The 23,940-nt window shown below is 51.8% G+C and overlaps 9 protein-coding genes across 9 annotated transcripts; 4 read left to right on the top strand and 5 right to left on the bottom strand.

Moving 5' to 3' along the window:
• Positions 1-531: 531 nt before the first annotated feature.
• Positions 532-2,112, top strand: AYO20_05017 (hypothetical protein; the record flags this gene model as incomplete). Its single annotated transcript, XM_022643311.1, has 3 exons — positions 532-567; positions 640-1,840; positions 1,892-2,112. 3 exons carry the CDS (start codon positions 532-534, stop codon positions 2,110-2,112), a joined length of 1,458 nt encoding a protein of 485 aa, XP_022500648.1.
• A 1,252-nt stretch (positions 2,113-3,364) lies between these two features.
• On the top strand, positions 3,365-4,945 carry AYO20_05016 (hypothetical protein; the record flags this gene model as incomplete). The annotated part of the gene is made up of 7 exons (XM_022643310.1): positions 3,365-3,493; positions 3,553-3,740; positions 3,786-3,952; positions 4,005-4,320; positions 4,368-4,449; positions 4,505-4,622; positions 4,674-4,945. The coding sequence occupies 7 exons, from the start codon at positions 3,365-3,367 to the stop codon at positions 4,943-4,945; spliced, it is 1,272 nt and encodes a 423-aa protein (XP_022500647.1).
• Positions 4,946-5,730: 785 nt separating this feature from the next.
• On the top strand, positions 5,731-7,199 carry AYO20_05015 (hypothetical protein; the record flags this gene model as incomplete). The annotated part of the gene is made up of 3 exons (XM_022643309.1): positions 5,731-6,626; positions 6,702-6,930; positions 7,005-7,199. The coding sequence occupies 3 exons, from the start codon at positions 5,731-5,733 to the stop codon at positions 7,197-7,199; spliced, it is 1,320 nt and encodes a 439-aa protein (XP_022500646.1).
• A 583-nt stretch (positions 7,200-7,782) lies between these two features.
• AYO20_05014 (hypothetical protein) lies at positions 7,783-9,394 on the bottom strand (the record flags this gene model as incomplete). Its single annotated transcript, XM_022643308.1, has 3 exons — positions 7,783-8,282; positions 8,346-8,637; positions 8,702-9,394. 3 exons carry the CDS (start codon positions 9,392-9,394, stop codon positions 7,783-7,785), a joined length of 1,485 nt encoding a protein of 494 aa, XP_022500645.1.
• Positions 9,395-11,533: 2,139 nt separating this feature from the next.
• Positions 11,534-12,684, bottom strand: AYO20_05013 (hypothetical protein; the record flags this gene model as incomplete). Its single annotated transcript, XM_022643307.1, has 2 exons — positions 11,534-12,237; positions 12,288-12,684. The coding sequence occupies 2 exons, from the start codon at positions 12,682-12,684 to the stop codon at positions 11,534-11,536; spliced, it is 1,101 nt and encodes a 366-aa protein (XP_022500644.1).
• A 1,183-nt stretch (positions 12,685-13,867) lies between these two features.
• On the bottom strand, positions 13,868-14,987 carry AYO20_05012 (hypothetical protein; the record flags this gene model as incomplete). The annotated part of the gene is made up of 2 exons (XM_022643306.1): positions 13,868-14,801; positions 14,851-14,987. The coding sequence occupies 2 exons, from the start codon at positions 14,985-14,987 to the stop codon at positions 13,868-13,870; spliced, it is 1,071 nt and encodes a 356-aa protein (XP_022500643.1).
• An 880-nt stretch (positions 14,988-15,867) lies between these two features.
• AYO20_05011 (hypothetical protein) lies at positions 15,868-16,269 on the bottom strand (the record flags this gene model as incomplete). Its single annotated transcript, XM_022643305.1, has 2 exons — positions 15,868-16,146; positions 16,216-16,269. 2 exons carry the CDS (start codon positions 16,267-16,269, stop codon positions 15,868-15,870), a joined length of 333 nt encoding a protein of 110 aa, XP_022500642.1.
• A 2,379-nt stretch (positions 16,270-18,648) lies between these two features.
• Positions 18,649-19,935, bottom strand: AYO20_05010 (hypothetical protein; the record flags this gene model as incomplete). The annotated part of the gene is made up of 1 exon (XM_022643304.1): positions 18,649-19,935. The coding sequence occupies one exon, from the start codon at positions 19,933-19,935 to the stop codon at positions 18,649-18,651; it is 1,287 nt and encodes a 428-aa protein (XP_022500641.1).
• Positions 19,936-20,300: 365 nt separating this feature from the next.
• AYO20_05009 (hypothetical protein) lies at positions 20,301-22,574 on the top strand (the record flags this gene model as incomplete). The annotated part of the gene is made up of 5 exons (XM_022643303.1): positions 20,301-20,323; positions 20,371-20,485; positions 20,540-20,698; positions 20,756-21,255; positions 21,305-22,574. The coding sequence occupies 5 exons, from the start codon at positions 20,301-20,303 to the stop codon at positions 22,572-22,574; spliced, it is 2,067 nt and encodes a 688-aa protein (XP_022500640.1).
• Between the last annotated feature and the right edge of the window lie 1,366 nt (positions 22,575-23,940).

Here is a 23,940-nt window from a genome sequence, read left to right as displayed (position 1 = left end):
GGCGAGCAATGAGAGGCCTCATCGACCAACCGCACAAATCAGGAATGGCCAGGCTGCCAGGCACCTAGATTGCTCGTTAGCCCTTAGCTTGATGATGGCTGGACGGAGAAGAGCAGCTTAGTACCGAGAATCATGACATGATCCTGATCGATCTGCTTTACTTTCGTGTCGGAAATAAGAAATGATTGTATGAACTTTGTAGAATTATTGGAGATGGTGAGGGTTAAACCACCACTTCTGCCACCCAACTTTTCCATCTTCCTCGGAACTTGCGCATGCTGGAGATTTCCTCATGGCCTGGTTGGTGCGCAGGTGCGGGGTAAAGCAAACAAACCCACCACCACCACGGCTCTGTACGGGTATAGCATCCTCAATTCACTACCTCCGTATGGGTAACTTTGTCATATATCAGACGCTGATCGAGACAGACTGACTCTCTTCTCTCACTGACAATTTCTCATCGAACCCACAAGAGTCAGTTTGACCGCCATCACCCTTAACGACAACACCATCACCAGGCAAGCAGACAATATGTCATACCAAACCAATCTCTTCATCAATGGCGAGGTAAAGTCCCTCCGCACTGTCATCCTCTTCTCCCTTCGAATTCGGTGCTAACTCGGCTGTAATCCCATTCAGTACGTTCCCTCCTCGTCCGGAGAGACCCTGTCCATCTACAACCCCAACGATGACACCCTAGTCACCGATAAAGTCCAAGTGGCTTCCGAGGCTGATGTCGACAAGGCTGTCGCTGCTGCCAAAGCTGCTTTCCCCGGCTGGTCCTCCACGCCCGGTGCAAAGCGAGGTGCCATCATGCTCAAGTTTGCTGATCTTCTCGACGCCAATGCCGAACGCCTTGGAAAACTCGAGTCGATATGTATGGGTCAACCCATCACTCTCGCTAAAGGTTTTGTCAATGGCCCGGCAGCGGTTTGGCGTTACTATGCTGGCTTCGCCGGCAAGATCGCCGGTGAAAGCTACCCTCCTGAAGGTGATGGCTCTTATAAGATCGTCGCCTATGAACCCCTAGGAGTTTGTGCCGGCATTGCTGCTTGGAACGGCACTCACGCCCTTGCTGCCTGGAAAATGGCCGCTGCTCTCGCTGCTGGAAACACCTTCGTCTTCAAGCCTTCGGAGAAGTCGCCACTGGGCGCAGCCCTCTACGGTGAATTGATCAAAGAAGCCGGATTCCCTCCTGGCGTGATCAACATCGTCATAGGTGCCGCCCCCGTGGGTGCCATACTGGCGTCTCATATGAGCATCGCCAAGATTGCTTTCACTGGCTCCGCCGCCGGTGGACGTGCAGTCCAGATTGCCGCTGCCAAATCCAATATGAAGCATGTCTCTCTGGAATTGGGAGGCAAGTCTCCCGCTCTGATCTTCGACGATGCCGACCTGGACAATGCCCTCCTGCACAACTCAACGGGCTTTCTGCGGAACTCTGGACAGGTATGCTTTGCCTCGTCAAGAGTCTTGGTGCAAGAAGGTATTGCGCCAAAGTTCATCGAAGGCATCAAAAAGGCCTTCGAAGATGCTGCCAAGAAAATGGGAGATCCATCTCTGGCCGAGACCGCATATGGGCCATTGGCCGACAAGAAGCAATTCGAACGCGTCATGGGATTCCTTAACGACGGGAAGGCCGAGGGTATCGAGGTCCTGACTGGAGGAGAGAGATTGGGCGACAAGGGCACATTCGTGAAACCTACCGTACTTCTCAATCCTGATGTCCGGAGTCGTGTCTTCACCGATGAGATCTTTGGACCTGTCATTGCCGTCAAGACCTTTAAGACGGAGGAGGATGCTATCGCTCTCGCCAACGATACCACTTACGGTCTTGGATGTGGGTGACATCTCTCCCTGACTAAGTCGAATATGTGCTAACTTGCAGTAGCCTCTATCTTCACCTCCGATATTGCTCGAGCCCTGCGGGTAGCGTCCAAGATTGAGGCTGGAAACGTGGGAATTAACCAGGCATACAAGACAACTCCACAGACGCCTTTTGGTGGATACAAACAATCAGGACAAGGAAGGGAGAGCGGGTATGAAGGTCTGAAGGGATATCTGCAAGCCAAGACCATCATCATCAATATGGAGCTGCCGCGGAAAGCATGAAACCCAGAGACCAACGATTCATAGCATCAGAAGTACTGGGCAGGCAAGGACAAAATTCCAGGTATTGGGGAGCTGTGAGACACAGTTGGGATCTATGTACTTCGTACCTTGTAGTCCTCAAGAATCAATCTCTATAATCAGTGGACTGATCCAGGGCAAGAAAACTTACCTGGTCCGTCGAGGCTACGCCACGTTGTGCCAGACTGAAACGAAGTGTCTCCCCACGAGGCTGACAGATGCGTATCCCTCTGCTTCATCTTTTGACTGGCCCCAAGATGTCTTCATCGGAGCCCTTGCCAATATAATGCATTGGACGTTGTGCATACATGACGGTCATCGTCACGTGGGTCGGTATACCCAAAGGCGTTATGAAAGGCCGTGCCTGGGACAATCGGCGCACAGACGAATTAGGGCATTTTTGGAGCCAGGCAACTGTTTCTTCTCCACGTTCACCTCTGTAGGCACTAGAGTTGGGCCGACCAACCACGCGAATCCCGGACTAGAAAGCGTCGATTGTTGGGCGCATTGGAGTCCAACACCTCGGATCTTATGCCTCCTTTGTGTGAAGTGCCCGGTCGCCGGGACTCACAAAAAGGGATGCCGTAAGCTTACTATCGTAGTAACGCGTTCCAAAATCGATATGGCCACTCACTCGTCTCTGGGAAGGAGAGAATTCGGTTGCAGGTGCTTGTACCTTCCAGTCCGCGGGGTGCGAATCCTCAGTAGCACAGCCGAGGGCTAAGCAGGATCAACGATTTTGTCTTTGTGCTGGTGAACAAGGCTTGTGAAGCCGCAACTAATGTATAAAAGCCAATGAACAGCTTGCCTGAGCCGGCGATGCCAGGTCGAGACTCGCCAACCTTCGTGATTGGGTCCATGGGTGAACAAGACTGCTTGGGTGCCCCACGGGGTTTGAACTTGCCAAACAAACTTGAATTCGGCAGTTATTGTCGCTTTGATGCGAATATCAATCCATGCCCCGCGGACCTCCTGCCGGAGCTTGTTGCAGAATTGAAATGCCCGGTACACCAGCGGAAGACTGGCTTCCACCCCGGCATAACCCACAAACGCCTGAACACCGTGCCCAGGCGATGGCAAGAACATGGTTACTCCAGAGAGCTCCATCCTTAAAAGGAAAAGGGTACTTTTAAGTAGTGACTAGAATGCCAGTCAGGTCATCGCTCAAGTTCTGATATACAGATTGACGACCACCGATCTGTGCAGTGGGATTCGAAGAGCTGGTCTGAAAAAGATGGAGACAGCATCTCCTTTCAGAGTCATCATAGTCGGAGCTGGCCTGGGGGGCCTATCATGCAGCATCTCCTGCCGACTTCAAGGGTTGAGCGTCTTGGTCCTGGAAAAGGCACCAGCAATCACCGCCGTAGGTGGATTGGATCGCAGAAGTCGAGCTGGGTGAGACAATACTGACGGTGTTCGAAGGTTGGTGCTGGCATTCAAGTTCCCCCCAATGCAGCCAAGATATTGCGAAGCTACGGACTCTTGCCGTTGTTCGAAAAGCCTGCTATTCAGCTCGAATGGCATGACATGAGGAGGTACCGGGATGGGCAGCTCCTGGCTTCAAGACCCGTGGGTGAGCACTTTATCAAGCAGATGGGCGCACCGTGGATGTTAGTATGATTCCAGCAGCCAAAGGGTTTGCTGATTGTAGACAGGGTCATCCATCGACAGGACTACCATGCTATCTTGCTCGAAGAAACAAAAAAGCTTGGGACGGAGATCAGGCTGGACGCCAACGTGACAGGCCTCGACTTTGACCGAACAGAGGCAACGCTGTCGACCGGGGAGGTGATACAGGGCGATGTCATCATTGGAGCTGATGGTGAATGACTGCCAGCCATATTTGTAACTGTGGCTTGTCTTGACGCTTGCAGGGCTCTGGTCATCCACGCGCGACGCTATTCTGGGCCACCTCTCGCCACCAGTTGAAACCGGTGATCTGGCGTATCGGGCGACTTTCTCCCGGCAGCAATTGCTGGAACTGAAGGATCCGCGGGTCGAAGACCTGTGTTCCAAAAAGACAGTGACGTTGTGGATGGGACCTGATCGGCATTGTGTCTTCTATCCTGTGCGTGGAGGCGCCGAATTCAACCTTGTGCTTCTTCGACCGGACAATCTTCCCACTGGTGTCAGAACTGTGAAAGGAGACCTCGACGAAATGAGAATGACATTTGAAGGGTGGGATGAAATGTAAGCTGTGGCAGAAGATGGCCACGATCACCTGCTGACCTCTGTAGCCTAATGAAACTGATCTCATGCATTTCCTCGGTGTTGAAGTGGAAGCTTTGTCATCACCAAGAGCTTGAGAAATGGACACGGGTGAGTATTATTAGACATCGGCCTGAAAGGGGTCGGCTGCTAACATTGAGTGCAGGGTCACATTGCATTGCTGGGTGATGCGTGCCACCCAACTCTGCCATATCAAGCACAAGGGGCAGCAATGGCGGTGGAGGATGGGGCAGTGCTTGGATTCCTGCTGGGACAAGTTACTGGTAAGTTAACCAGTAGTCAGACAGCACCGGGTTCGGAAGATCACATCTCAGCCGTCCTGAAGCTGTATGAGAAGCTGCGAAAGTCGCGGACCACGATCAACGTGCTCGGGGCGGTGACCAACAGAAAATACTTCCACCTCCACGACGGCCCTGAGCAGGAGGAGCGGGATGCGACCCTGGCGAGTATCGACTGGGACCATTGTCAGACAAAGTGGAAATGGATAGATAGTCGATATCAAGAAGACCTGTTGGGTTTTGATGCACTCAAAGACGCACAGGACGCCTTTGGTGAATGGTGGACAGAACAGGGTACCACCAAGTAGTAAGGGTGAATGTCCGATGAGACGACGGGCCGGGAGAGTTGTGAAGCCAGTGCGAGGTCGGTTTGTGGAGGGAGATGTGTCGACGATATTCCAACTCTTGTCAAACAGCAGATTATTGCCTCCTCCATGTTTGCTCGGAGCGCGCGAAGTGATGGAAGAAGTGGGACAATGGTGTCAGCTGCGCAATTCTTTGCTGGGCCCTCGCAGATCACCAGCCTTGTGTCTTTGCAGGTGAAGGCCAAGGGTGTGAAGTCCTCCTTAGATAGTTACCCGGTGAAGGCGCCGGTGTGGCGGCCGATGAACGCGAGAAAGGGTTCAGTGCAATAGTTCTCGGTAGTGGTAGTAGTCAGTAGCGCAGCCGTTGAACAGGCACGACAAGCTTTGATCTGCACCTCCACCTCCATCTCCACCTCCATCTCCATTATTTCCATCTCAGGTCCATCACTTACATATACCGTCCCATCCCAAACGTCATTCTCCCCTGCTTTGCGTAGTGGTGACGATCGTGCTTAATCTACCGGAAAGCACACCGTCAACCACAATAATGCCATGGACTACTGTCTAAAGCTGACGATGACGAGGCTGATATTGTGGTTATTCGACATACAAATACCTCAACGGTCAGTTGAGGTTCTCCTCCTGACAGCTAACGTCCAGAGCAAGCGCAGCACCTCGACGAATCCTGCGAATAGTTCTGTTCTTTAATCAGTGGAGTCTCATTGAGTTTCTCTTTCTGTTTGCTTAACCCTACGTCTTACAAATCTAGAGGTATTGGCCGTTCCAATATGAGTGACCCTCAAATCCCCAAGCTCTATCACCGCAGCACTCCTCACTGGCAACAGGAACAGCGCAACTCCTTTTGGGCACTGAATGAAGGCAAAGTCACCCCTTTCAATACACGGCCAGATAAACTCGAAGCCCGTGCTGAAGAGTCTCTCTCGGTCAATGGACGTTTGTATGCTCAGAGCAATGCTGGTAACAGCTGGACTCATTTGGCGAACCGCCAGGCATTTTTCCGCCACCGGCTGATTCCACACCAGCTCGTGGATGTCAACGAGCGAGACACTACCACTACGTTATTTGGCCACAAGGTCTCTGCCCCAATCGGATTTGCCCCCATTGGCATCAACAAGATCTACCACCCCAAGGGCGAGCTTCCTGTTGCCAAAGTCGCTGGCCAGCTTCGCTTGCCCTATGCACTCAGCACTGCCGGGTCAAGTACGATCGAAGATGTTGCTGCTTCCAACGACGCCGGTTGCCAAATGCCCGACGCGGTCAATGTCCAAGGCGCGGACAACGATTCTCCTGTGCGCTTCTTCCAACTATATCTCCCGCACGACGACGAGTTGGGGATCTCTCTCCTGAAGAGAGCAGTTGACAATGGGTTTACAGCGTGTATCCTGACGACCGACACATGGCAGCTCGGCTGGCGGCATGACGACGTCGCAACCTCTAACTATGCTTTCTACCGCGGCATTGGAGCGGATCTCGGACTCGCGGACCCCGTGTTTCAACAACGCATGAAAGAGGCTGGGGTCGATCCGAAGAAGCAACCTGAGGAGGCTGGTGCAATGTGGATCGATAGCGTTTGGCATGGACGGGCGTTCAGCTGGGAGAAGATACCGTGGTTGATGAAGACGTGGAAGGAGTTGAGTGGGGGCAAGCCCTTTTGCATTAAAGGGTGAGTCCGCACAGTTGATGTCTCATCACGTCGACCAATGCTGTTAAATCTCTGACATCTTTATCGTTTCCCCAGCATCCAATCCGTCGCCGATGCCCAACACTGCGTGGACTTGGGGGTGGACGGCATCGTTGTTTCTAACCACGCGGGCCGCCAGGTCGATGGCGCCATCGCCAGCCTCGATGCTCTCGAGAACATCATCAACGCTGGCATCGGCGAGAAACTCACCGTCATGTTCGACTCGGGCGTGAGAGGGGCCTCGGATGTTATCAAGGCCTTGTGCTTGGGCGCAAAGTTTGTCTGGGTTGGTCGGATGTGGATCTATGGGCTGAGGTGCGTCGACGCTTGATCCCACTGCATGATCCATGCGAGCTACAGAATGCCATACTCACAGTTCGGAACAACAGCATCATGGGCGAAGAGGGCGTCCGCCACATCATGAAGTGTCTGCTCGCCGAATTCGACATCTCCATGCTCACGGCCGGCATGCGGAATATTGGTGACATGCAGAAGGACCGGCTGGAAAGCTACCCCAAAGCATATACGTTGATTGCAGACAAGGCGAAGCTTTGAACGTGCTATCATCGGCACGAATACTCCGTGGGTCGAGTTGGGTTCAAGGTACTACTCCTCCTGCTAGATCAGAGCCGCTTCTTGGGTGTTTAACGTAATATTATTTCGTTCTCTGCAAGCGTTGACCTCTCTGTCCTCATTATTCTCCTGTCCAGCAGTATAACGATTCATGCTTTACAGAGGTTCGCGGTTGCTCGGATTGCAGAGCCACACGTCCTCTAGCAATGGGACCGCCACGAGTCCGACTTGGTCGCCGACGCAGTTGTCATCCCGTCCTGCCAAAGGCTTGGTTTCACACCCACGAAGCCTAAGGGCCCCTCCTTCTCGAAGCTGGCCTCGGTGGCATTCTGGGATGCTGCTATTTGTCCCTAAGCCAGGCCACCCCAAGACAAATGGTTGTCTCAGAGACTTTGGGCTCTGCCCATCAGCAGTCCTTGCTTTCCTTCATTCCAGCATTAATAGGGTCATATTTTCCTCCAAGGGTCCTGTATCTCAAAATCCAAGAAGCGCTTCCTCGTAGTCATGTCCGGATCAAAATCTCAAGGGTTCCACAATCATGGGCTCGGAATCACCCTCAATTCACTCAATCTTTCCAGTCCCACACCTGTTTCAAGAAGGAGCTCATGCTGACCTTCTTAGCTTTCATCTCGACCATCCACGGATGCTCGAGCATCCGCCATGGTGTGGCTCGCCTGGGCGGCTCCTTCTCCAAACAGCACTCGATAAAGTACTTGAACATGTCGCTCCATTTGATACCGTTCTCGGGTTCGTCTTTTAATTTCGGTATTGGCTGGGCAACAATATACGTGAGCAGGTCAATCAAGCCAGCACGAGGCTGCATCTCTGTGCCATCGGCTGGAAAAGGGAAGCGATGCTGAGCGACTTCCAGGAGAGTCACACCCAAAGACCACACGTCGGAGGTGATGGTATAGGATTGCCCCTGTATCCTCTCGGGAGCCATGTAATAAGAGGTACCTATAAAGGTATTGGCATCACCTTTTGTGCCGAATTCGCCGGAAACACCAAAGTCGCAGAGCTTCACCTGGCCATTGCGGCAGAGAAGGATATTAGAGGGCTTGATATCTATGTCGCATCGCGTCAGTAAGTCTTTAGAAATAGTCCATGGGCCTCATTCGAAAGGCTTACCTCTGTGTATGATCTTCCTACTGTTGAGGTATGTGAGACCATGTAATACTCCTTCTGCGATCTTTCCCAGTACTTTCTCCCCTGTTCTTCCACCCAGTTTCTTGACTTCACGGTATACACTATCCAGGCTGCCACCCTCACAGAACTCCATTGCTATCGATATCGTGCTCGAGGATTTGTCCATGAAAGCGCCATAATATTGGCAAATATACTCGGACGTGCAATTCTTGTTGAATTTGAGTTCACGAAGGATCTGCTTTTTGACGTCTGGGTCGGGGCTGGTGGTGATGATCTGGGCGAGGTATCAATATTTGTGATAGAGCCCTCAATCCAAGTCTTCGGGGCTGCAAACATACCTTGAGCGCGAAAATTGTCTTGCCGCCTTCCAACATACACCGTGTGACCGCACCACCGGCACCTTCACCCAAAGAACCCAGTTCTATGATTTTCTTCTGTTCGCTCGCCGCGCCCCAGCCTTCGTCGTCCAGGTCTTCCACATCGAGCGGTCTTCCTTTCTCGATGGCAAGTTTCTCAAAGTCCACTGACAATCCTCCCATACTTGATTCTCTTTCCATTGAAGTCCCGCCAATGCTAGCCTCTGAGTAGATCGAACTTATCGCAGAGGATGGGTCAGGTGTCCCACCTTGCCTGCCATGCATGGCGAACGAAAGAGCCGAGTAGGTGGACGACGAAGCAGAGCCGGGAACACTGGCAGCGTGGAAACTATCCCCCCTCGGCCTGCTGATGGCTTCATTTCCTGTCACCGCGGATATATTTAAAGGGTGTATCTGTGGTCTTAGATTGGTCCCTCCTTCTTGCACTGAGCCGAGACTTCCCATCGGTGTAGCGAGAGATAGTTTTGGTGGTCCTTTTGATCCAGCTGCAGCGAGGCTGAAGCGGGGGACTTCGGCAGCAGGCTCTCCTTCTCCGGTCACTGGTCGTTGGTTGGGTGAAGGGGGGATTCCCAATGTCAAACGAGGAGTCCGGCTACCGCTTGAGCTTCGTGCACCAGGGACAGGCGGCCGCAGAAGCGGCACCGGAGAAGACATTCTTCGTTATCGGATGTGCTCAGGGGAGGATGGAAGGGTGATGCTCTGCGGAAGACGGCAGAGCAGTTGAAGGTATCGTCAGGATTCCAGGATTTTGTAGCGCTTTCCCCTCCTAATAAGCAGGTCCAGCCTAACTCGAGGACTCGGTGGTAAGAGGGGTTGTTGAAGTTATGGTGGCGGAATTCTGCAGCGGGTAGGAGGCAAATTTGTTGTGTTCTTTGGCCCGTTGCACGACGGTGCAGTCGAGGTTCAGACGCAGCCGCAGGGTCCAGATTGTGCCTTGTAATCCGAGTACCTCTTCGATAGGGACACACGAGCGGGAGTTATATGGTCTCTCGGGCTGCACGCTTCGGTCAGGCAAGGCAAAGCAAGGCAACGTCTGGGTGGCAGGTGGCTGGTGGTATTGGAAATGGAGGGTTATTGTTGCATGGAAGTAATCATGCGCCTGAAGGGCTGAAAGAGTACAAGGTAATGGATGTGCATTTGATTTTGCTGACTGCCCACGCCTAGCAGAGCCAGACCCTTGAGGCCACGAGGACGACGGGTAGACGTCAAGCGTGGTTTGCCGGACAAGGGCCAAGTCAACCGGGTCTGGCGATGGTGGATTGTTGATCTGCAACGGGCGGCTACCTGAAACACTAGGGAACGAGATGCACAGGACCAGCGCGGCAGAGAGCTGGGCTTCGAGCAACCTGTTGAGTCAACTATTATCACCTCTTGTTTGCTGTTTACCACACGCCCACGGTAATTCCAAAGTCCACAATACAAATGGCCAAAGCGCAAGGTCAGCCTTTGGCTGCGACAGTCTGTGAGGAAAGTGTCTCTCCACCCTCAAGACCCAGTCATGCATTCACTCATCTCCAACATTACGACTCTCTTTTCAGCTGTCCCCTCAGGGCATGTACGGAGCATTGACTGGCCTCCCATCTGACAGCCTGCAGCGGGCGTTGTGGGAACCAGGTCCCTTACCTACCCTCGATCCCTGCCACCCCTGCCAGCACGGCGGCCATCACTACTGTACCTACTCGCAGGCCTGTTCCGGACCCCATTACGAGGTACTCCAACCCGTGTCACAGGATTGGCCATCGAGACAGTTTAAACACCAGGGGTTCTGAAGCGCCTGGGGCAGAAAGATGCAGCAGTAGTGGCAGCTGCGGCGTCCGGGCATCAGCAGGAACTTTGACACAACCTCATTTGAGCCCTGGTTAGCCTATGGTGCGAGGAACTGCTGTTGATTCCCACATACCGCCCCTCTGGGGCTGACTTGTCTCATCCCCGCCTGTCAGAGGCTGTGAACATGCGGTGACCAATCTACGAGTCACTCACCTTGAGCAAATCAACAACATTTGGCGTCGGTGGTACTGACAGGTGGGTGCATTTGGGATGGAGGTTATCCAACAAGATATTACAAACTAAAAAGTCTCTAATTAAGCGAGGTTTGCAAGAAAAGTTTTCTTTGTTGGATTCATTCGAAGTAGCGAGGCCTTTGCGTCCTCTGGTTTGATACGCTCATTCTTTTCGACTGGCATGAGTTGTGTTATGTAGGTGCTCGACAAACATCCATCTCCTGCATCAGCCAGGTGATTCCTGGGTTCTGAATTGGTCATATCCTCTAGATAAGCCATCGACACCCCCATTTTGAAGGGCATCTCTTCCGCCGCTATTTCCCGACCCGGGGGCTACTCGTATCGTTTGCTTCGCTTCGGAGAATCCAGCCTCGAGGATATGGCTGTGATGTTGAGGCGTAATTTTGAGGATCAGGGGTAGGGGAAACGGTTGTTTTCAGTTGTGAGTCGGGAATCGATTTGCATTGGTGTTGGGTAGTTGGAGAACATTAAACAAGGATCGACGGATGGAGCTCGTCACGTCCAAGCTCGAGATCATGTCATCATTCGTCAAAAAAAAGTCTCTCGCGCCCCAGGCGAGAGGTAAGGTATCATAGCTTCGTCAATGTCGCTTTGCGCAAGACACCATCTATCCGACGCCGAAGAAAGAAAAAAACAAGGCCGTATGCTTTTTAGTCGAACTGTCGTTTCGTCGAATCTGGAGGCGGGACATAGTTGGACGCGGGATTTCAAGGAGCGTGGGGGGAGAGGTGCTGTTGGGGACAAAGAGCCAGGACGCCGCAGCATCAGCGTCTTATTCGGAGGAGACCTGCTGTCTGCGTCCCTTCTCCGCCTCCAGGTTTTCGTAAAGGAGGTACAAGGCACGCTCGTTGGCACTGGCGCTTCCCATGATGGTGAACATCCGCTCGCCGGTGTCGTCGTGTGGTGCTTTGGCAATGGAAATGCGGGCTCCAGAACTCTTGCGAATCTCGCTGATCTTTGCTCCTCCTCTTCCAATGATACAGCCGACCATATCGGCGGGGATGCTGATATTCTGGGTCTGAACTTCTTCTCCGTCCTCCGTGACCATGGGAATACCGCCGCTTCGTGGCGCATCAGCGGCACTGCGATTGTACGTACGCGTCTCACTGAAGTCCGCGCCGTTACCAGTGCGATTGTAGGACCGAGGGCCACCAAAGTTGCCGCTTGACATTCCCCCGGTGCCAACAGCAGGAGGAAGAGGACCAGACCCAACTTGAACCCGAACCGCCGGATTGTAGAGAACCGTCCCGGTGCCACGCTGCCAATCATCCACCAAGCATTTGCCGATTTCCCAGACAGCTTTATCGATGCCCTCGGGGGTGCCTTGGACTTCGACTATGCGCTCGGTCGATTGTGGTAGCATCTCTTTCTGGGCAACCATACGAACTCCTGAGACGTCTTGGATATGCTTGATCTTCAAACCTTGTCGGCCAATAATGGTGCCCATTTGGTTATGGGAAATGAGAAGACGAATGGCTGAGGGAAGAGTTAGCGAAGCTCGAGTAGGCATTGAAGAGACTGCTTACGATGCGTGCCGTTATTCTGAATGACGCCCCCCATGCCCATCTGTGGAGCGCCTTCAAGAAGGCCCTTGGCCACGAGCGAATACGCCTTTGCGATGCCCGATAGCGGACCCGTGACTGTTAAGACGCGATCGTGAACACCTTGGACAACTTTGCTGACGCCAGCTTTGACACCAGTTTCTTCTCGCAAATCAGCAACGTTTTTCCCCGCCTTGCCGATAATGACACCAGCTTCCTTGGTGGATACAATGGCACGTAGAGTCAACTGGGATTGCGCATATTCCTCTTCGGTCTTCGGAGTATCGTTCTGCGGATCTCCAACATTAAGCTGGGACAAAGAATCGGCAACACCAGGCTCATCAATGTGGTTTGCAGATGCAACAGGCTCGGTAGAGGCCATTGTGACGTCTATTGGGAGGTTGTCGAGAGGAGTGTCGAAGTTGAAGATAATAGCGAATTTACTCGAGGCTCGGCTGCGAGTGGGGGTGCAACTGCAGATCAACAAGGTGCGAGCAAGGAGGTCCAAAGCTTGCGGGCACGGCTGGGATGGAGGGAGAATGGAGGGGGAGGAGTTGAGGAATACGATGAGGTGTGAGGATGGGAGGGATGAGGTAGAGAAGAGGGCGAGGATGAGGTGCGAAGTAAAGGTGATTCGAGATGTGGGTAGTAGTGTTGGTGTTTGAGGGTGCAGCAGGTTTTGAGAAACAAACGAAATAGTAGCGGAAAAAGCTGGAGGCGACGAAGCACAACCCCTTGAAGCGGCGAATGTGCAGTGGCAGTGAAGAGCAGTGTGAGGGCTTCTCTCTCATAGGTCAGCGAGTCACTGGCACGGCAACAGCAACTAGGTAGGTACTTAGTACTTAGTACTTGCCATTCCTCGCTCCTGCTCCCAGCCTCTCCGCCTTTGGCCTTTGGGTCTCCCTAATTACAACAGGCCCGGACGGCTTGGCCCTCAGGTGCTCAGTTGGCTTCAAGGCCAAACAACGAGGGGTTTAGTTATACCTCGTACTTGGTACGTCATAACTAGTACCTTCCCTCCATCTCAATGAAAACACTACGAAATAGCTACTCAACCATCAGGCATTGCAGATACGTACCACTAGCCATTTGGGGCATTTACCTCGAACTCCTGATACCAAGCATCACAGCCTATTTTCACGCTCATCACTCCACCTCTCTCAGATTCAACCAAACCGACCTGAGCCTCAACACAACCCCCACAGAGAGTGCCTGACCGTCGAGCATACCTGGTAGCCTACACTATCTTGCTTGGTCTACCAACGACCAATATGAAGTTGACCATGACATTAATACTTGGTACTGTCATTCGGCTTCAAAAATCACAGTGAACATCACATGCGCCGGGAAAACGTCTTTGACCCACTAAGAGACATGCAGCCAGGATGTCAATACGTAGTACTAAGTGTACGTGAATCTTTTTGATCTCGGGAAACATGGGAACTCCTAGGAGGTTCAAAGGGTTGAGATCCAGTCTGCATTAGCCAGAACCATCCGCCAGGAATGCAATATCTCTTCAATCCCGCCTTTCTAGTGACGGAAACCAGGCAAGTCTTCCTGGCCGCTCATTTGTCTGCCTCAAAAACCACCTTTTGAACCCTCATATTGTTGAACTCGTCGTACCACTTGACAGCTTCCGAGAGAGGCTTGATATTATCGGTCATGAAATCCAGCTGATCCTGCTTCTTCACAAGCATGTCCAAGGCGTCTTGAAATAGACTTCTGACCGGACATCTGCCCATCTGAATTCTCAAGTTCTTCCCATATGCTTGATTGCCTGTCCATGGAATCTCTCCGTTGTGGACACCAATGCTAGAAATGTTGCCCCATGGCCTCAGAAGATCAAAGGCCATGGCTAACGCACTGCTTTGACCAACCAGCTCGATTGCAGTGTCTGCTCCCCTTCCGTCTGAAAGTTCCAGCACTCGCTTCTTCAACCCGTCCATGTCCTTCTGGTAGTTCCATGGTTCGGCGCCGAGCTTTCTTGCCTGTTCCAAGCGAGCATCGACACCGTCGATGCCTAGGACTGCCTTGGGTTTGTACTCGAGGGCGCAAACAAGCGAACAAAGTCCAACTGGTCCACACCCAATGAGAAGCACGACGCTCTGTGATATTACCTCCTGGTCCAGTCCCCGAAATGCATTTGCAGAGGCAAAATACCCAGTCGGGAAGATATCGGCCATCAGCACAAGCTTGTTCTCCTGAATACTTGCCGGTGCCTTGACGACCGTGCTATCTGCTAGCGGGATTCGACAGTATTCCGCTTGCCCGCCATCGAGGGTTGCTGATCCAAACAGTTGGCTCTTTTCGCAGCGTGATGAGAAACCTCCCTTGCAGTAAAAGCATTCTCCACAGCTAGCGGTGAAGGGTGTGACGATCTTATCGCCCTTTTTGACCGATTTTACTTCCGACCCCGTCTCAACAACCTCTCCTGTAAACTCGTGGCCCATGATGAAACCGGTCCCAGACGGCTGATGGCCTCGAAAGACATGGAGCTCACTTTTCGAGCGTCAGTGCATGTAAGGACGGTGGGAATTTGGATGCATACCTGCCACAAAGCGCAGTGTATCTGACTTTGACAATGATGTCTTTGGGATCTTGGATCTTCGGGATCGGCCTTTCTTCAACTGCTACTTGCAGCTTACCCTTGAAGACAACAGCCTTCATTGTCTCCTTTGCGGCCATGATGTGCTGTCCTTTGGTCTAGTCTCTGTGTTTAATAATCTGTAGAAATGTTTGGCTCGGTTGGTAGGGCGAGCTGTTGCGGGGTGCAAAGACTTTGTATGTTCTGGACCCTGAAGTCAGAGGTGCTCCAGTGGACGTATACTTTATATGTATGTCTGACTATCATCTAGGTTCATATCCAATCCATCCTCACAGGGCGTATCCCACGGAAATGTGGATGGCCCGAAAATGGGCGAACGCCCCAAACGGACATTCGGCCGTTCTGTGGATCTTGCCATCGGTGGTAACACCTGGCTTTCCACGACCATTTCATATGGTGGCGACTCCGATAATTGTAACGTCTGGGTAGAGAGCATGGCTGGGTAAATACTTGAGATAGGGAAAGACCGGCCAATGATGAGAACTTGTCCGCAGCCTTAGGACACACGTGTCCAATGAAGGGGTTGGAAAGGGTTTCCGAATGCGCACCTCCTTCAGCAGCACGAGGATCTAACTATCTCTCAATACAGGCGGGAATCGAGTTCCGGCGGAATTAATATGAGCTTGAGCTCTTAACAAGATCGCTGCTTAGGAATTGCCTAGTGATGAACTCTGGCATCGAGAATAAACAAGGTGGGAAGTCGGCGGGATTGCCCGATCACGCAGACTGCGTCCCACATATGCATGGGCCATCGCGGAGAAGCATAGCGGTATCGCTCGTTCATCGCTTTAGTCAATATCCTTTATACCAAACCCAAAAGACCCGAACTGGTCCTTCCCATGTTCAAAGCGACAAGATGGCCAACTCCAATGGTGCCACCAACGGCACATACTTGTAATGTCAAAGAACTCCTGACCCTTCCCCAAGATGCTCCATGTACCCGATGGTCTGTTGCTTCTTTCAAGTCACCGTGCAAAGCAGTTCACTTTCCAGTATGAATTTGCCCTCCTTGTACTTTTCTGCCGCCTCGTATGCCTTGTCGTATTTCCAACCCACTGTCTCATCACACTGTTTGCACTTGATATCTCTCACGATATGTCTTCCGGTGGTCATATTGCGTTCCATAGCCTCGGCCTGCTTGATATTGACGACCGTCGAGAACAGAAAGGCCTTCCCATGCTGGCCCCGGAAGTTGCGCGAAATTATGTCGTCGAAGTCAGCGAGGTGTGTCTTGCAGTTCTGGGGGCATTGGCAGATTCCCGTTAGCAGGAGCAAGACAACGGGGCCTCGAGGGGACGGAGGACATACCTTGCAGCCAAATATTTTAGCAGAGTTGAGGTAGACGTTATACGCAAGACCCATTTTGCTCAGAACCTGTCTCTCTGGCTACAACTTCGATGTGGTTGAGGCCAGAGATCGCAAGTCTCCGCCACCAGGTTGCAGTCTCCCTCTTCGGTTCGCAGAATAGTATTTAGAAGTCTTCCCGCCACCCCCTTGGTTTGGGGGTTGCTCTTAACACTCTCGTTGTAGTTCGAGATCAACGGGTCGATGGTAGTGCTCGTGTTCGACGGAGGGAATGGTCAAGTGGGCGTCGTCAGGAGGAGGCCTAGAGAGACGAGTGGGAGGGGAGGGTTGGACACGCAGGGGTTCACCGACCGAGATTGGCTCGTGACTGTCCCGCGGGCATAAACCGTGTAACCAATGAATCCAGCACCGTACCGCGGTGATGCAGGCTTTGATAGATATCTCTGTATAGTTCAGACTGGTATTCTAGGAGAATAAGTTGCACAACAAAAGGCACATGCAGTGATGGTGGATGGGCGTCGATGCTGCAGTTAGAAGCCGACACCCGCTAGAGTTCATCACTACCACCCATTCGTGTCCACCCCACCTAGAGTGGGTAAGTGTTGTGATCGTCGACTACAAATACCTCGTACTCAGAAGTCCTTTCGGTAAAAAAATGCGGGCGCAGCATCAAGCATGTGTCTTCTTGAGTTAGTAGACTTACCCAATAATAAGTCACATTTGACACAAAACGATGCAAGGAATACTCTCTCTACAATCATTCAAGAGAGCCGGCACTCGTGACTTGGTGTCAAGCTTGACCATTTTTCCATTTATCGATAGCGGCTGAACTTCGGTGGGAAATGTTCGAGCAGCCACCCACGCCACCGAGCCACATATTGCCATAGGCACCAGGCAGGGTGTGTTATTGCATTCCGGGAGCTATAGAGAAGTACGAGGCTACACAGAAAGGAGTTTTCAGACATGGATATGCGGAGGTTCACAAAAGGACTGGTATCTTTTGTGTCGTCAATGGGTGCAATGTCACTTTTGACAGCTTGTTCGTGTTCTCTTCTCCAGGTGGTCGTCTTTAGGAGCACAACTTTTAGCATAAGATGTCGTGGTCGTTGTCTCAATACAATGATGTAGTTCACTAGATTCATTGCTTGATGGTATGGCAGTAGTCAGTGATGTGAGGGAGGTGAATGCACATGTCAAGTGAAAGCCAGAGAACCTGCCTGCCGTCCAGGCAGTGAGGAAATGGGAAATGCAATTGCCAGAACTTTTTCACTTTCTTGTCATTGTCCGGCCAACATTCCACTCTCACTGTCCTGAAACCAACCCTGTTCATGGAATATCTTTTGACTTCCACAGAGAAGACGCTTCTAGATGTTGTAAGATTCTACATCTGTTAAGAATTCCGCCAGCATGGCTTGGTTGCTGTCTCGCAATGTGTGCGACGTACTCTCACCAGAAACTATGGTGTGGTCTCTCCCTGATGGAGACTGTTGGTTCTGTCCATTTCCAAGAAATGAACCATTCGGGCGGAACAACATGAAGCGCCAGGTCACCCTCTCAGTTCCTTCATCGAACCATAGGCAGGAATTGAGGCATCAGGACGTCAAGATCGATTTGGGTGAGGTTTGGTTTCCACAAACGGTCTGTTTCATCCACTCCCGTGCAATGAGACTCTGATCTGATATCAAGCTAGTCTCATAAAGCCACTTCAAGGCCCAAGTCACTATCAACCTTCGAATGTCTTCCACCTTGTATCCTGACCGGCATCTTCAAAAATATCTCCTGTAAAGCGAATATGATCAGCCTCGCCCTCACGTCCAAGGCCATGGCTACACATGCTGCGCCGTTCATCAAACAGCCTCGATGGACATGTCCCGGGGATAGCGAGACCCATATGACATTGATGTCGAGGCTCGCGTCATGGATGCCTCAAAATTATCTCTTCTGCCACCACTGTCTCCTCTACCGTCCAGCAATCAATTTCGAATCGCCTACCACCTGGTCGTCAAACGAGTCGCAAGTGTGCGCCCGGTCTGAATTCACCATTGATCAGGGCATGGAGTACCACGGCAGCAAGAGAGAGCGGCGAGAAGACCCCTTGAGCGGCATTTCCATTCGCACTTGTTTCGACTGCCATAGGACAATGGACTCCAGCAAGACCCATCGGGCATACAGTCTTTGCCAGTGCGGAGACATAGATATGCCGAATCTGGACTGTGACGGGTGCAAGGCTTTCCGCTGGACACAACATGAGATGAAGGCAGAATTTGCCAAGTATGAAATTGACGAACCGTGCCCTGCTGGACCCGGGCCCTGCCAGATCTGGGATAAGGACGATTGCTGCGGGAAATAGATCCCCAGTTTGACACCAAGAGAGAATTCCCGAAGTCTGTCGAGGCAAGAGTCGTTTCCAGCACACTATCAGGACGAGGTTCGGGCTCAACGGTGTTTGAGCATATCCTTGTACGAATACCAGAAGTCGAAGCAATCCTTGTGGCCCCAGTGTTCAACCCAAAACTCACCGAAAAGGTCATCCACGTCGGCATCAACGTCCTTCAATCTTTCTGTACGTTTCAATGCGCAAAGGGCGCATGGCTTTGACATGTCAGGAAGATGAGTCGTTCCCAACCTCTTGATGGGAGGGGTAGATGACAATCTCATCCGGCATGGGGGAACTTCAGCTTGAGCGAGGATGCTGTTGAATTCATGGAGGTAGCTTGACCAATCGCGAATCATTTCTTCAGTCTCTCGTTCTTCCTTAGTCGTTTCACTTTTGTTTACTGCTGCTAGTTTCATTCCACCACTCTTTCCTGATTGACCTATCCTCACACTCTGGGCTAAGACGGTGTCCCGCTTCCATCGTAGCGTCCTGCCCGCGACTATGCGGCTAGAAACTCGAAAGATGAGCAGCACCTTCGATGCCAATTCGGATTTTGACAACACACTATCGGCATTACTCTCGTGTATCGAGCCAAAGACTGACGAGAGCAACTGTAGAAGCGAGGATGGCGGTGGGACATTGCTCGGCCGTTCGTATGTCAATGTTTGATCACGGGATTGAGTCTCGGTCTCACAGGCATTATCTTTTCTCGATGTAGGTGGCTGTGGGTATATAGTCTGCTGCATTGAGTGAGGCACATTATCCTCGATAGGCTCCCAGTCATCATCGGAAGGCTGGGCCTTCACTTCCGTGGTCAAAGGTGGTAGCGGCTGAGACTCGGTCTCTTCAAAGTCGCCCCAATCATCGTCCCACGAAGGTTGTTTCCCAATTTCTGTTGGTTCTGTGCCACTGAGAGTACGCTGAGCACCTAAGGTCTGCGAAACTTTGGTTTCCGGATGTGATGGATTATCAAGCAACCCAATGGTATCTGGAAGGTCCAAAATTAAAGGTTCTGGACCAATGGCCTTGGTAGACATAACTCCCTCATGCCTCAAGGAATCAGCCTGTCCAGTCTTGTTCAGATCGGTCGTGGAGTCCCCTGCCGTCTCAAAGTCTCCAAATTCGTCTCCTACGTCAGGTTGTTCTGCATCGAAGAGGATATCGCTTCCACCAGTATCTCGCTGCCAAAGTGGTGAAGATACATTCTGTCGCTGGATTCCATGGACAGATTCTGTGATACGAGGTGGGGATGGATTGTTGGTTACATTTGCTCGTTTGTCATTTGTCTGTTCCGGCTTCGATGTCGTTTCCTCTACCAAAAACGCTGCGTACAGGTCGGCAGACATTGTTGGCTGACCGCATGATAGATCAGCGCCGGTCACTGGTGAGTCATTTGTCAGTGGCAGCAACACAAGATGTAGCCAGCACACAGTGAGATGACCGAAGATAGCAGGAATAGGAGAATCGTAAACCTATCAATAGCCTTGTGCTTGGCCCGGCCTTTTCACCCCACAACAAGGGTCTCGTGAGCTGAGAGGGGGTGGAGGGGTTGTTAAAGCGGCAGGGTTGCCAAGCATCTGCACCATCGCTCACGCAAAGCAACACCCGAACTCATGACTTTCCAAAGTACCACGTCGTTAGTGCTACTCTGCTTTTGATTCTTCCCTCTCTCCTTGACAGGCTCCGTCCCTGTTGGACATGACTGGTGGTCATGCGAACATTTGCAGATATACAGTAAGTATTCTGTCTTTGGCATCAACCACCTACTCACCCCACTATAGGCGTCGATGGACGTCGCTGTTCAGTACCTCGATCGGTGTCGACTTGAGACAGGCTGTAAGGGACGGCGAAGGCTTTGATCCATGTGAAGATGGGCTGCGATCTGTCTCTTGGAAGGTTAGTGGTTGATGAAAACTCTTTAGAGATGGTTTGCCAACACCAATGCTCCAGTCTTTCCTCCTTTACGGACCGTTGAGCCAGGGTTCATGGTCTAAGAAGTTAGCGGAATCGCGGTCCGCATATGTCTCTCTTCGAGACCACTTCTTGCGCTTTATAGAGCACCCGAATGACCTTCACTCGTCTGCAGATCCCCTTGCAGATGATGAAAGTGTAAGTTGCTGCACCTTTCGGAAAGACCTCACGAGTCTGACGTCTGACGAAGCAAAGTCTCCCTGGTCAACTTTACGGCAGGACGAGATCAGCAGAGAGGAGATATTCCAGGATGTTACCCGATGCATGCAGGAGAACTACTTTTTCCGTGAACCCAGTACTCAGAAGAGGTTGCTCGACATCCTCTTCATTTACGCAAAGTTGAATCCGGATATTGGCTATCGGCAAGGCATGCATGAACTATTGGCACCTATCATCTGGGTTGTCAACCAAGACGCCGTGGATTTAAGCTCTGTCCCGGAGAGTGATAAGAAGGCGGAAGGAATGGACTTCATGATAGAAGTGTTGGACGGCAAATTCGTGGAGCACGACTCGTTCAGCCTCTTCTGCGCCCTCATGCAGACTGCGAAAGCATTCTACGAGGTTGGTGAGAACCGGGACTCGTCCCCCATAATTGCAAGGAGCAAAAGAATCCACGACGACATCCTGAGCGCCATCGATCCAGAACTGGCTCTCCACTTGCATGTGCTCGGCATTCTCCCTCAGATCTATTCAATGTGAGTTGTTTTCTTCATGGCGTTAGGTATCATGTCTGACAGGATGCAGCCGCTGGATTCGACTGCTCTTTGGGCGGGAGTTCGAGTTCAAGGACGTCCTCCGAGTATGGGATGTCCTCTTTGCCGAGAATTTGCGATCAGATATCGTCGATTTGACCTGCGTAGCAATGCTATTAAGATCCCGCTGGTCACTGATCAATGCAGACTACACCGCCGCCATTACCGCACTAACCCATTATACTCTGCCCAATTCCGCGGAGGACCCCCGCTCCCTTGTCAGAGATGCCGTCTTTTTGGACAAAAATCGGGACAGCGAGGCTGGGGCGATAGTCATCCAACGATATTCTGGCAAATCGCCGAAGAGAATTGAAGTTCCGAATAGTCGTAGTCAATCAGCTCTCAGGCCCAACAGAGTCGGTCAACACCGGCCGTCACCAACGACATCTCCTGGGCGATTCGCCTCTCCACAGCGGCAGCTCGAAGGGCTATTCCGCGAAGTTACTGGCAATCTGCACAGACGAACGGAAGGGTGGGATGTTTCGAAAGCCGTTAGAAGCGCCGTTGGTGAAGTCCGACGCAATATGAACAACTACCAAACATCGCACCCTCGACATTCGAGTCTTGATACGCCTCCACTGGTTGCCCCGAGCCTGAAAAGACCAGACGGGGATGATGGAGAGTTGTTCCGGAATTTGGAGCAGAAGGTGGAAACGCTTCAGGAGAGGAATCTGGTACTGAGCCAGATGCTCGATGATGCTTTGGCGTCGTTGAGGGCGATCAAGTTGACAGTCCCAGAAGCAGCTAGGGAGTCAGAACACGACCTAAATATCTGCCTCGCCAAGATCCAATTTGTCTCAGTCTATCTCTCCAATTCAGACATACCGATACCTAAGGAACAAAAGTTTCAGGATACAAAGAACCCAGCTCAAACAGCCGATCCGTCTGTCACCGAGTCAGACAAAGATAGCCGTCACGAACAGGGCAACGAAGATCCGACGAAAGAAGATAAGGAAGCAGAGCCACAAACCACAGATCCAGCCCAAGCTGTCCTTAGCGGAAAAGGTGGCGCTATTGTCACAAGCCAGGCGTCGTCACGGCCATCGCTCATGGATTCCTCGTTCTCGTTTATGCTTGGTGAAAATCGTCACCGATCCAGTTTTGTCAGTTCAGTTGCCGACTTACCAGAACATAGAAGGGAAAGCGAGTCCAGAACTAGACCCAAGAAGAGGACGGCTGAGACCAAAGCGCAGCAGGAGCATAGAGATTCGGGGAGTGAGGATGACGGTTTCACCTTGACTAAGATCCAAGGACAAGGCTGAATCGAAGGGGTGAACGCTAACGCAAGATACGATCGACTACGAGGTATTGTGTAACATAAGCATACAAGCGATGCGTTCGAGGATATACGGGTTGTTTTATGCATTGTAAGGGGAGCTGCCCATCAGACACGAGCTGGCAGTTTCTATGATCGTTGGGTTTTTTTACGTCTTTGAGGGACAGTCAGAGACTCCAAGTCCATAATGGATGGATCTCGAGAGGTACATATATGTAATTGCGATTCTCAGGGATAACAGGGAGTAACGCCTGCCCACCACGCCGTTACCCAGAGGTCCTCGCGAATAGCAACTGAGGTTGTCAGCATTTACAATTGAATGCCACTATATATATACGGAGGGATGGCCGGCTGAATGATCCGGCTGTCGAGATATACCCATGTACCATGCAAAGCACGTACATAGTTACATATTTATGAGTAGGAATGAAGGCATCTGGCTGACTCTCAGAACTTTTCGGTCAGGGTTTCTCTACCTAGGTAGGTCCATGTATGTAGGTGTAGGTTCTCTCGTGAGCTCCAACACTTTCTTCACAGTGGATCAGGAGGTAGTGGACGCTACGAGTAGTTAAATGGTAGGTGCCACGGGTACCACTGCTGCCCATGAGGCTGCCCAGATCTCTCGGCAAACACGCCTATGACGAGCCCACCAGCCTTGACTTCCGTGCTTCCTTTCAAGCGGGACCTCTAGTCGTTGGTCCCTAGTACCGGGTCCCCTGTCACAGGCACATGCAATCCATAATATTGCTTAGGCCAATGGGTCGACCAATCGCCTCTGACTGCACACAAACTGCGCCTACAATACTGCACAGCCAGGACAGCTTGATCACAACTGACCTTTCCCACAATCCCCTCTCAACGCGCGAACCTGCAGAATAGCCGATGACCCTCTTGATCGACGATTCTTATTTCCCGTCCTGGGATCGCCACGACTTATCAACCTCACTTTCAAACTCCGACTGGTCTTGGACCCCGTTGCTGTCCGTTCTTGCCGTCCTGACCTTGCTCCCACCTAAAAGTTTCTCAACTCAAAATCTTGGAGATACAGGAAACCGCTCCTGTACCTTTGATTTCCTCGCTCGATCTTGCAAACTTGCCACTGTCCACGCTTGAAGAGACATGCGTCCCTCCAGGCTCGCACTGTGATACAGGCATTGGATCGGTCGGCTAGGCCGCCTGACGACGAATCAGGGTGCCAATAATCAGCATGACTCGTAATGGATTGGATATTCACGGTATGCATTGAGCCCAAGGCTCTGCTGGGAGGATCCTGGCGACAGTCGCAATTTGTTTGGGCAACCCGCCTGGTTTAGACATGTATTGACATGTTTGCGAAAGGAGATACCACCCCG

This window comes from Fonsecaea nubica (genome assembly GCF_001646965.1).
Source record: "Fonsecaea nubica strain CBS 269.64 chromosome Unknown Scaff28, whole genome shotgun sequence".
NCBI classification, from domain to species: Eukaryota; Fungi; Ascomycota; class Eurotiomycetes; order Chaetothyriales; family Herpotrichiellaceae; genus Fonsecaea; species Fonsecaea nubica.
Note: the sequence above shows the minus strand (reverse complement) of the source record. Positions and strands in the feature narration are given on the sequence as shown.